Raw genomic sequence first — 12,258 nt, forward strand, 5'->3', positions numbered from 1 at the left:
TGCCACCGCTGACATATATGTATAGCACGAATCTGTAGTAAGCACAAGTTAAAGAAATATACGTGTGCACATGCCATCTATTCAAATCACGTTAAGTCTGCACAGGCCTACATTCTGACTTTTTCAAAGCATGTGTTACACTTAATTCTGGGGATGTTTAGTGAATCGGCCCGAAGGTGCATAAGTTGCCAGCATAACATGATGGACCATAGGGCGTAAGTTCGTTCTGCAATTATTAGAGGTCACCGTACCACTAAATGTGAAAACATCCACATTCATTCCCACAAGCGGCCTGCGGACATCATCTCACTGCTCCCCTTATCTCATCTGTCCCTTCTCTCACGCCTCCCTCTCTGCGTTGTGGTGCAATTGTTATAGTATTGGTGATTAAGGCATTAGCTTGCATTTCACATGATGTTCGACCCTGGAGAATCCTGTAGAGCACACAGGTGTCCTCGAACCAGGTAGCCCAGAGGCGCAGGGCCGATTGCAAACATTAAAGGTTAAAAAGATCCAGGCTAAATGAAAAATGATGCATGAATAAAACATTTAGCAGACCATAAGCTATAAAATATACATTGTTCTAAAAATATTTGCGCAATATGATAGCTGTGAGAGCCGGCCGCTGTTTCCTTTGACAACAAAAAGCTCCCACCAATCTAATTCAGAATTCTACAAAAAGATTTCAGACAATCTGTCATCATTCCTCCTTTAACTCGGTTTCTGAAATTCATTTAATGAAAGCATTCAGGAGAGCAGGATTTAGGACCTGCGCTCTCGGGCTTTAAAGCACAAGGCTAAACTGACCTGAGGTATCATATTAACCATTCTAGTCCATGTTTCTGTTAGACCTTGGCAACGTTTTTGTTCTCAACGTCAACGGAATTGCTTTTGTTTGTTGTGTAACAAAATGCATCTTTAAATTCATAGTAGAAGAAAAAATGCTTTATTTGTTGATTAACAAAAAACATTACAAATAAGGATAAAAACACTTTGGGTTGCGACAGGAACTTGATTATATCAATTTGATCTGACTAGTATCACATCTTTAACCGAGAAAACACATATACTACATTGTGTGGAGAATAGTATCAAGGTACATTGTGGATCGATACCATACTTCACACCAGACCCAGAAAACACTGCTTCAAATTAATGCTAAACTGTTCTCAATGAAACGCCTACACTACACCCAATTTTTTTTATTCCAACTTTAAAATACCATAGTTAAAGTGCAATATGTAAGTGCACTGTGCAGTGTGTTACATCTACCAGCAATAATGACAGTGCACTTAATTATATCAATATGATCGGTCTAATATCAAATCTTTAAAAAGCAAAAGCACATAAAATACATTTTGTGGCGAGTAATATCACGGTACATTTTAAAATGGTTTCATATTTCGCACCTATCACAAAAGATATCACTCCAAGTGGGTGATAAGAATGTTCTCAAAGGAACTACCTGCCCTACCCCCAAATTTAAGACAATGCAAGAACGATAATTTGTAAAGAGGGGCCTACTCACTTGTTCAGAAATGTAACTCAAGGGTAATGTGTAAACAATAATGAATCAAAACATTCCTCTGTGACACTCACCCTCACTCGGATGACGTTCATCTCTACCGCCAATAGCATCCCGTATAAAATAACCAAGAGTCCAGTGAGGCAGAAGCGAAGTTGCGATAGGCCAATCCCATTGTCACAGAACTTTACAAATTTTATAGTTTTTGTTATAAAAGCTATTGTCCAGTATACAAGCAGAGCTGCAAAAGAAAAAGAGGTGATGAAAACCTAACAGTGTTAAAGGATGTATTGTCACGACATTCAAACGCATCACACAAATGCTGTTACTGCCTGAGTTGAACACTTGTAATGCATGCTCACATCTGGTGTACCTCGCGTGTGTGGTGCATTATTACCATATGTTTATAATTATTGATTCAATCTTGAACATTGAACGGAATATGACGGGGCTTTTGGTGAGTGTCAGGATGTCTCGCTGTTTCTTTCGGGGCCACAGAACAAGTTCTCCCAAGTTGTTGCACAGGCAGCCTTGCACCCTTAAGTGCCCTCTGGCCTGTGCTCTTCCTCCTTGCTTATGATCTGGTGGTGGGTGTAGCGCTGTGGGGGAATGCCTAACACATGGTAAGTGACCACACAGATAATGACACGGACACTGTATTGCAGTTAGCAGGAAAGACCCCGAGCGGTCTTCCGCTTCTTTATTTATATCCCCGGCGCGAGCCCGCCCCGGGGTGTGCGTGCGTGCGTGGGGTAAGGGATACAAAGTATGGGAGAGCCCGAGTGGCTCTCTACATCCCTCCTTTAATTTAGTTCTGATCACGCAGCAGATGCCGGACCACTGTTCATGGCGATGTCCACACAAAGTCTCTCATCCGCAGGTTGGGTCTAGGATTGGGTCTTAGACTGTACCTCGGGTTTCTGGCACCAGCTGGCTCGGCAACCCCAGCCGGGGCTGCCTCGGTACCTCCTTCTGCGCCCGTGGCTATAGGTCGGCCCTGACCTGTGACAAGATTCTGTGATGTTGGTCTAGGTGGACTTGCCCCATGTTGCGGGACTGCGGTGGCCCTGGTCGGGCTCCTGCCGAGGTCCAGGTCTTCATATTCTCCTTCTTCTATTCCTTCTTCCGGTCGTGATCTTTCTGTCATCTCGGTGACTTTCTTGAAGCATGACACATTTCTCGTCACCGTGTGTCCATTTCGTTCCGCGGTTACCATTGTCCCCTGGACCATGTCCACTCTCCACACTTCCGACTCGTAGGGAGTGCGGAATTTCCAGCCCGGATGGCGGTCTTTGACGACTACCAGGTCCCCTTCTCTCAGGCCGGGTTCCTTGGCATGACGATGTTCACTCGCCTTCGCGTTGGTATTCTGCCTTCTCGTTTGAATGGTTTCCGCATCCCTCTCTGCTGGCACCCACGTGCTGTCGGTCGGGATGCTGTCTCGGGGTGCCCGCTTGAAGAGCACGTGTGCCGGGGCACATTTTGTCGTGGAGTGAGGCGTTTGTCTGTAGGCTCCCAGGAATTGGTCGAGGGCTATTTCCGGGTCATCCCCGTTGTCCGACGCAATTCTAAGCGCTCTGTTCAGTGTTCGCATGAGGCGTTCTACTTCCCCATTGGCCTGTGGCCACAAAGGGGTGATTTTCCTGTGCTTGATTCGCAGGCCTTCCAGGTATAGCTGAAACTCTCTCCCTTGAAAAGGGGGTCCATTGTCCGATTTGATTTCCGCCGGCAGCCCCATTGTTGCGAAGACGCGGCTCAGTACTTTTCTGACTTGCGGGAATGCCGTGGAGGGTATGACTTCAACTATTGGAAACTTTGAAAAGGAGTCGACCAGGACCAGCATATGCCTCCCGTCTGGAAAGCTGCCAAAGTCTATACTGAGGTGTGTCCAGGGTGTCTGAGGTGCCTCCTCTGTGATCACTGGTGCTGGTGCCGGATCGCTGCCTGTGATGGTGCAGGCATGGCAGGCCCGTATCATGGCATCTACTTGGCTGTCCGTGGCAGGAAACCACACTTTGCTCCTGAGACGTGCTTTCGTCTTGGCCATGCCTTGATGTCCTACATGCGCCAGACTTAAAGCTCTTTGTTGGAGACCTTCCGGTATGACGATGAGGTGCCCTCTTGGGGTGATTCCTTCATCCCCCATGCTCAGTTCGTTGCGTATTTGCCACAGTTGCTGTCGGGCATGGCTTACCTCCGGCCGGAGGTTCGAGGCACCATCCAGGAAATGGGCCCACCGATTTCCTTCCAGAGCCTGGCGAACTCTCACCAGTGTTTCGTCCGTGGCGGTAGCTTTGCCAATCTCTTTGAGTGACATGTTCTCCGGGCAGGCCGCCTGTGAGATCATGTGGACAAACTCCTCCGCTTCTGTCCCTTCGTCTTTGGGAGGATACTGGTTGACGACATCCGGGTGCCGGGATAGATAGTCAGCTGGGTTGTGGGCGCCTGGACGGAACACGATCTTGAAATGGTACCCTTGTAGTTGAACCGCCCAGCGTTCGATGCGCGGGGGCGCCAACCGAGATGATCCTGCAAAGAGGGGCAGCAGCGGCTTGTGATCAGTTACCACCGTGAACTCTTGTCCGCAAAGGTATAAGTGGAAGTGTTGACACGCCCACTTGATGGCCAGGGCCTCCCTTTCAATTTGGGCATACCTAGTCTCGGTGTCCGACAGTGCTTTGCTAGCGTATGCAACTGGTTTCCACTCTTCCGGTCCATACTCTTGCAGGAGGACTGCTCCTAGCCCTACGGGGCTGGCGTCAACAATTAGCTCAGTCTTGCGTCGTGGTTGGAAGTAGGCCATGGTGGTGTCCTCGAGAAGGCTGGCCTTGACTGCTTGGAAGGCCTTGTTGGCTGATCCTGTCCAGTCCCACTTCTGATCAGCTCTGGTGAGGGCTCTGAGGGGCTCTGCGATCACGGCCAAGTTGGGTATGAACCGACCACAGTACGTGGCCATGCCTAGGAAACTGCGCACTTCTGTGGGGTTCCTTGGAGTGCTGGCCGCCTTGATTGCCTCTGCTTTCTTGGGGTCTACCTTCAGACCCTCCCGCGTGAAAACATACCCAAAAAAGTCAATGGACTCCTGGTAGAAGGAGCACTTGGCCCGATGCAGCGTTAACCCACTGTCTGCAAGTCTTTGGAGAGTTGCTCTCAGGTTGATGTGATGTTCCTCCAGGGTCGCCGAGTACACCAAAATATCATCGCTAAGGTTGATCACCCCTTTCAGTCCTGATAACACCTCACAAATGACATTTTGAAAGACTTCTGCCGCCGAGGATACACCAAAGCTGAGTCGGGTGTATCGTCTCAACCCCACGTGGGTCGAGAATGTGGTGATGTACCGGCTGGTCGGCTCCTACTCCAGCTGGTGGTATCCCGAATTAAGGTCCAATTTTGAAAACCATTTTGCTCCATTGAGGTCCGCGACAATATCATCCATGGTGGGGGTGATGTGCCGTTCTCGTTTGACTGCGGTGTTCGGCAGCCTCATGTCCACACACAGCCGGATCGCCCCTGGCTGTTTCGGCTTTGGTGCGACTACCAACGGGGAGACCCATGGTGTCGGGCCCGACACCTTCTCAATTACTCCCAGATCTTCAAGCTTCCGGAGCTCCTCTTCGACTTGTGGCCTTAGGTTGAAAGGCACCCTCCGGTGGCGGAGCGCCATGGGTTTGACTGACGTGTCTATATGCAATTTAAACTTTCGCCCTTTTAGTTTCCCTAGGCCCTTGAACAGCTCCGGGAAGTCCTTTAGCATAAAGTCTGTGTGCGCCTGATGCACTTGATTGGCGAAGAACACCAGGCCAAGGTCCTCTGCTGTGTGGCAGCTTAGAAGCGTACCTTTTTTCCTTCAGTGATGTGGAACCTGGTTTCAGTGGAGTACTCACCGTTGACTACCGTTGCTTGAATCATCCCTCTTAGCGGGAGTGGTTCAGTGCCCCCATACGTGTAGATCCTTGCTGCGGAGGGCGTCAAGATGGGTTTCGGAGACATCATCTCGTATTGGTCTGAATCCATGACGTTCACGGATGCCCCCGTGCCAATCAGGGCTTTGACTTCTGTGCCGTCTACTGCCACAGAACACATGGGCGGCGGCCTTCTTCTTGTGGACGCTCTACTCACGTAAGAGATGACATACACCTCATCATCTTCGTCATCCTCATACCTCGGCCGTCTTTCCTGGGCCTGGTGGTCTGGAGGGGGCGGTTCTTGATCGAGGGACAGCCGTCGGATGTGCTGCGTCACTGCTCTGGCACGCGGTCCAGCTGACCGGAATTTTCCTCCACGACAGACAGCGGCAAAGTGGTTCATGCGCCCGCATTTGAGGCACGTCTTTCCTTTCGCGCCACAGGTGGCAGTGGCTGGGTGATCCGCTCCGCAATATCCGCACTGGCTTCCTCTTGGTGGGGCGTTCCGTTGTCGCGGTGGCGGGAATCTTCCTTGTATGGCATCTATCCTTCCCTCCTTGATCGGCGTTATTTTCACCGCAGGTGTGGCAATCACTGGCGTGCGTAACGCGGCCTCCATCTCCTCCGCCCTGGCATCAGACAGCTCGTGCGACCTGGCTAGGATTAGTATCTCATCAAGCGATATGCCCGGTTGTCTGAGAATTAGCTTCCTGAGCAGTTTTGACCTGCACCCCACGATGATTTGGTCTCTAATTCCTTCCCGGGGGTTGGTGAACGGGCACGTGCTCGCAAGCCGGCGAAGCCGGGCATAGTACATGTCAACCGACTCCGAGTCGGTCTGCCAGGCTCGTTTGAATTTAAACTTCTCAAAGTCGTTATTGATCTGGGGGTCAAAATGAGCGTTTAGGGCTGCGACCGCAGCGTCGTAGTCGTGATCAAGGCCGGTATTGGGGAGTGACTCAAAGAGGTCGTAAATTTCGGGCCCCCCGTACAGTATGAGGAGTGATCTTTTCACCATTCCGTCCGTTTCTCTTGTGCCTCTGAAATAGAGGTTGAGCCTCTCGACCCACGCTTTCCATCTCTGCGCCGCGTAGCCGGGTCCGCCGTCTCGCTGAAGTGTGGGATGGGCGCTGCGCCGGAGTGAAGGTGGACAGGTGCCACTTGCTGGGGGGCTCCTGCCTGAGCCTGGGCCTGTTGATGGGGTATAGGCAACACTGGTGGTGGCTGGGCGGGCGGTGGCTGGACAGCTGGAGGTGCGTTTTGACCTGCCCCGTCCTGGGCCGCCCCCGTCGCTATGACCGACATCGTGTGGCGTGCTGCGTCTCGTTCTGGACCCCTCCTGTCCTGAGCCGCTGTGTGGTGGCACTGATTGGCATGCGCTGTCTTCCGCCCTTTTCAGCGAGGAGTCCCTTGGCTTTACCAGTGCTTATTGGTGGCACAGGCAACTGGGCAGGGTGAGATGTGCGATGTCCACCCCCCGCGAACAGGACTGCCAATGTCCCTCACGTATGGTGATGCAGTACAGGCCGGTAGCTCAGGGCATCTGGAAGGCCAGTTGCAGCAGCCAATGCTTGATTACTGTGTCAGCGTTATCTTCGCTTTATTTATTTTTTTGTTTGATTCCTTTCTCTGGCACTCGGTACTGTGGCCGCGGGGCCGCCGTCGGCGCGCCGAGCGCGCGCTCGCCTCAGAAGAGGCTGGGGCCGAGGAAGGCCTTGCCGAGCCACGTGGTGCGGCCGCGTAAGGAGCTCCTGCTCCGCTGCGGTAGGAGGGCCCCTCCCAGGGCGCACGCTTCCGCTCCTGCAGGGAGGAGGGACCTGCTGAGGGATCGCGCAGGCGGGGCAGACAAGGACACTCACCCGCCGGATCCTCCACCTGCACACCGACTCCCCGCGAGCCCCGCCGGCTGAAGGCGCTTCCTCACGGAAGACGCGTGGGCGGGCCTCGGGAGTCGGGACGACACAGCAACGCGGGTGGGCACCGCAGCTGGATGCAGGCGACGCGGTGCCACCAGCAGCTATGGGGCACGCGTGGCAAAGAGCCGGCCTCGTCGCCAATGTAGCGCTGTGGGGGAAGGCCTAACACGTGGTAAGTGACCACACAGATAATGACACGGACACTGTATTGCAGTTAGCAGGAAAGACCCCGAGCGGTCTTCCGCTTCTTTATTTATATCCCCGGCGCGAGCCCGCCCCGGGGTGTGCGTGCGTGCGTGGGGTAAGGGATACAAAGTATGGGAGAGCCCGAGTGGCTCTCTACAGTGGGCTGTACCCTCCCGCTTGCCCTCAGCCCCCATCTGTGCATCTTACAGTAGACACTCCTGGTCAGCGGAAGAGCGGGGACCACAAGAGTGTTCTTTGCTTTAGGGAGTGAGTAGGGCTGCAACAATGTGAGCAGCTTTGGGTATCCTAGGTCAAGACACATGCCAGTCTTCACACTCTCACTAAAATAAAAGATGCAATGAGGCAAAGTCTCTGCACATGAAATGGTGCACCAAAACATCACAGAACTTATCATGTCTTAACTATTTAAAAATAATTCTTGGAGTTGAACCTCAATGGTTCCTGTACCAAGGTTATTGGTCAGTCTTTCAGCATCTGATTTCTTACGTGTTTGTTTCCCACCTTGGACCTCTGCCTCAATCTCAGTCAATCTCAAAAGGTTAGATTATTACCCTCATCAATCATCAGATTTAGCTCAAACATTCACATTTGGTCCTACCACCTTACTTTGTGTGCACTCTTTAATTACGAGCCATCTTGTCTTACACAGCACAAACTACATTATTAATTATGGTACACCTTTTGAAGCAGGCCCTAGCAGACTGTGCGTGGTATGGTGTATTTTCTTCACAGAAAACGCTCAGTCTGGGCCCTTCTGCCTAGAAAAACTACAATCCTGTCCTTCGAGGTTATCAAAAGATGTTCCACTTTGGATAGCTGAATCCAGAACATCTCTCAAAGCTGCCGTAGACCAAATGGACCAATCACTCTGGTGGATGCTTTCTGCTAAGAAGTTCAAGTGCTGGTGGAGACACTTCTGCAAAGCATTGCTTTAGGACAACCCAATACCACTGTACAATCTCTTAAGGGAACCCTGCACTGGGTGAGAAGACTACCTCTAGAGTTAGGCTGTTTGAGCAGGTTCCCCCAATCCTAACAAATCAACAACCCCTACGCCTAGAAGTGAGAATGCCTCAGATACATGTAGGAATAACCGTACACCTGCCTGTGTACCTACATGAACAATTCACCATGTAAGAAGGATCCAGAATGACGAGAAGCAAGATATGCTTCTTGCTAGAAGCTCCAAGAACAGCAAAATCTAAAGTTTAAATCAGGTGTGCTCTTGTTTTGCCTCTAAAACATGGAACACTCTTGCAGGCAGAACAGAGTGCAGGACTGCACAATCGCTGTCCCTTCTCTTATCTACGAGGGCTGTACATACTCATCTGTTTGAGGCATACTACTCAGAATTCACAATACTGAATGTTGTCAACAAACGTCTCCCTCAACTTAATTTAAGTCCTAGTCAGTCCATTTAATTTATAAAGAGCCTTAGCCAAAAGATCTCCAGGTTCTTTGCAGCTCCAAGACAAGGATGTGAATCAAGCCTTATTGAAAAACATGTTTTTTTTCAATGTATTTCTTAAAGGATGCAAATTTTGTAATTGATTCATATCTTTGTTTTTTTTAAACTTTATTTTGATGTTTAACAAGGAACAGAAAAAAGGTTGTGGTAGTCATACTTTACAGAAAATGCAGGGCCAAACATACAATGGCAGTAGCGGTCGGCAGTAGGTGTTTCTGTAGGGCGGTGACGTGGGCAGGGGGAGGGGCAGGGTGGGGGGTAGGAATGTATGGATTACGGAGTTTTACAGGTAAGTAAACATTTAAATAAATAAAACGAATTTCGTTGCGCTCACTGCATCACCAAATGTGATGCAGTGCGCGCAACAAAATTCATTTTGTGATTTTGTAGCCATGTGGACAGGTATTAACCCCCCTTTTTTAACAACAACATTAGCCGGTCTCTGAAGATGTCAATTCAGGCTGAAGCATGGGTCAGTCTCTTTAGTACTAAAAAGAAGGAGAAGTGCACAGTCTCTTTAGTGACATATATTCTGTCCCTAATAGTGAGTCAGTGTTTCGTTTGTATTGTGACTTGTCATCTATCCCACCTATCATTTTTACCATCGAGGTGGTTGCTGCTGTAATTAACATATTTCCAGATACTTTTCAAAAGAATACATATAGACTAAATAGTTGCTATATTCTGTGTCCAGCCGGACAGCATTTAATGTAAAATAACAAAATTTAACAGTAATTGTTATGCAAATTCAAGTGGGACACCACCGGTGTCCTACTACCACACTTAAGACAAATCAAACATAGGGGGAGGGGTTTGAGGCAAGGGAAAGAAGGTCTGTGAATCATGAAAATTAACAGACTGAAATACAAGGAGTACACTATTGCTTGAAATTATACATTGTAATTATAGTCATATAATGTATTATTGTCGACGACGTTTCGATCCCTAAGTGGGGATAGAGGGATCATCTTCAGGACATTAAATTCATGCCTTTAATAATTGTAAATCTGTGACATTGACCACAACTGGGAGGAAATGCCAAAAGCGCCCGATATTTGAATAGTGCATGACCGGAAGGTCGTTGGAGTGAATCGGTAATCCTGGGAGCTTTGAAGGAGTAAGAATGGACTCAGGGGTAGAATAAACTTTAAGTCCTCATGGCAAAGGTAGGCAGCTGATTCCGTCCAGAGTGAATAAGCAGAGTGAATAAACTGGCAAGGGCCGCAATCGGGTCCGCACACCGGGTAGAGTTGATGCTAATAGTGGATGTAATTAACAGCAATCCTTAGAGGAAGGCTCCTGGCTCTGACAGAATACCAATGAACATATATAAAAAACAACAAACTAGAACTTTTCCCAACTAAAACAGCCATATGAGCTTATTTCCAGAACACATCATGTCAATTTCCTCAAACACAGAACAATGTAATCAATGGCCACAATAACCTATCATGATTTTGTGAGAGAGAAGTATACCAGAAATCAGAGCATCCACATCTAAGTTCTACCGACAATCCAATATTAGTATCAATCTTCTTAGAAATATGTTTACCCCTTTTTTTAAAGCACTTTTTGCTACATCTGCTTAATATGATGTACAGAGTTTTCATGTGCTTTTAACGTAAGTATAAGAACTGTTTTTGTAATTATTGTATATTTGTTTTCAGCCCCGAAGAAGACGAAATATAATGGCTGAGCTGATGAATGTGTTTTTAAAGGAAATCTGGACATGAACGAAAGACATATATTAAATGTACAAAATATAAACCAAAGAAGTTTGATACTAGATTTGGATTGCGGGTGGATCCCCTATGATGTGCATGCTGAGGTAAGATGGGCAAATAAAAAGTAGAATATTTCAGACCTCCAATTTAGACTTAGACCAGGGCTGGACACTATTTCTCAGTGTCTTAATTAGTATCTACTGAACAACAAATACATGTTTGCCAAGCACGGGGCCAGAGCATTTAGCCTTTACTTGACAAATTGGAGCTAGACTGTTCCAAAATATCATAGCCTTCAACTGGACACCGATATTGAAACTGCTGCCTCCAAATTCTCTAACTGGCTAGATGTTGCAGTCACTCAGCTAGCTCCAGAAAAAATAATAAATAGCTTTACAAAAAATCAATCCGCCTCATTATATTCCCCTGAATTAAAAAAAAATGTAAACTAAAATGTAGGGCCCAAGAATGGAGATGGAGGAAAAACAATAATGCAGAATGTAAATGTAAATGTTGGATACTTGTAAAGCGCACTGTTACTCTACCCGAGTGTCCTGGCGCTGTAGACCGCTGGGGAACCCGTCCTGGTTTTCCCTGTGAGATGGTCCCTTTCTGGGTATCTCCAGGGTGAAACCAGGCATCCCCGGCGTCTGTGGGGGGCCGTTGTAGAGATGAGGCAAGCTTAATGCCCAGAGTTACCGAGTGTGTTCCCTGGTTAGAGTAGGCACTGAGGCGAGAATTATCGAGTCCGTTGACCCTGGTCCAAGACCCTGCCGCGTCGGGAATTGAACCCTGATCCCGGGCCGTTCTCTGCTTACATGTCTGCCGCCTCTAACCAGTGAGCCACACCTCTCCACAGAAGAGAAACATTAAATCAAATCAGTTATCGATGAGTATAAAACTCCGATTATTACAGCAAAAAACTTTCACAGAAAAAAAGTATGGTGGAAAACTCTATTAGAGAACTCTTTAAACTGTAACTGCCCTCTCAAGTTTTTACCAGAGCAAACTTTTTATTCCTGATGAAAATGTTTGTAATCAACATGTTCCTTTTTTCCAAAGGAAAGTAAACAGTGTTTATGAGGTATTTTTTGGCAATCGAAATAAAAATCATATAATTGATTTCCCTGGTTCTTCTGCCCTAGGGCGGCATGAAGGTCCAAATGGTGTATTGAATTGTTTTGATTGTTTTTCCCCTCTAACTGGAGAAAGAAGAAAGAGCTTGTTGGAAACCACTAAATCTGGCTCCCCTATGGATCAGTGCCCACCACATGTTTTGCAATTAGTCTCCAGCATGATTACGGTCCAGCTTGTTAAACTCTTAAATAATGTGCTGACTTCAGGGCCTTTTCCAGTAGCATGGAAAAAGGAATCGTTGCGTCTTATTCTAAAAACCTGTCCCAGGATCCTGCTTAGGTTAAAAACTACAGGCACATTTCCAATCTACCGCTCCCTGCATACACTTTAGAAATGGCTATAAATGAGGAACTAATGACTTTCTGGAGACTAA

At 48.1% G+C, this 12,258-nt stretch overlaps 1 protein-coding gene across 3 annotated transcripts in view; it reads right to left on the bottom strand.

The window, feature by feature from the left end:
- Positions 1-12,258, bottom strand: part of ABCC8 (ATP binding cassette subfamily C member 8) — a 1,340,683-nt gene that overhangs the window by 1,088,110 nt on the left and 240,315 nt on the right. For all 3 annotated transcript variants that reach the window (XM_078681060.1, XM_078681061.1, XM_078681059.1), the window contains one exon: positions 1,600-1,766. In XM_078681060.1, the coding sequence (XP_078537186.1) occupies positions 1,600-1,766 (167 nt within the window). The remainder of the gene's footprint in view (positions 1-1,599; positions 1,767-12,258) is intronic.

Source organism: Lissotriton helveticus, chromosome 3_1 (assembly GCF_964261635.1).
Source record: "Lissotriton helveticus chromosome 3_1, aLisHel1.1, whole genome shotgun sequence".
Taxonomy (NCBI): Eukaryota; Metazoa; Chordata; class Amphibia; order Caudata; family Salamandridae; genus Lissotriton; species Lissotriton helveticus.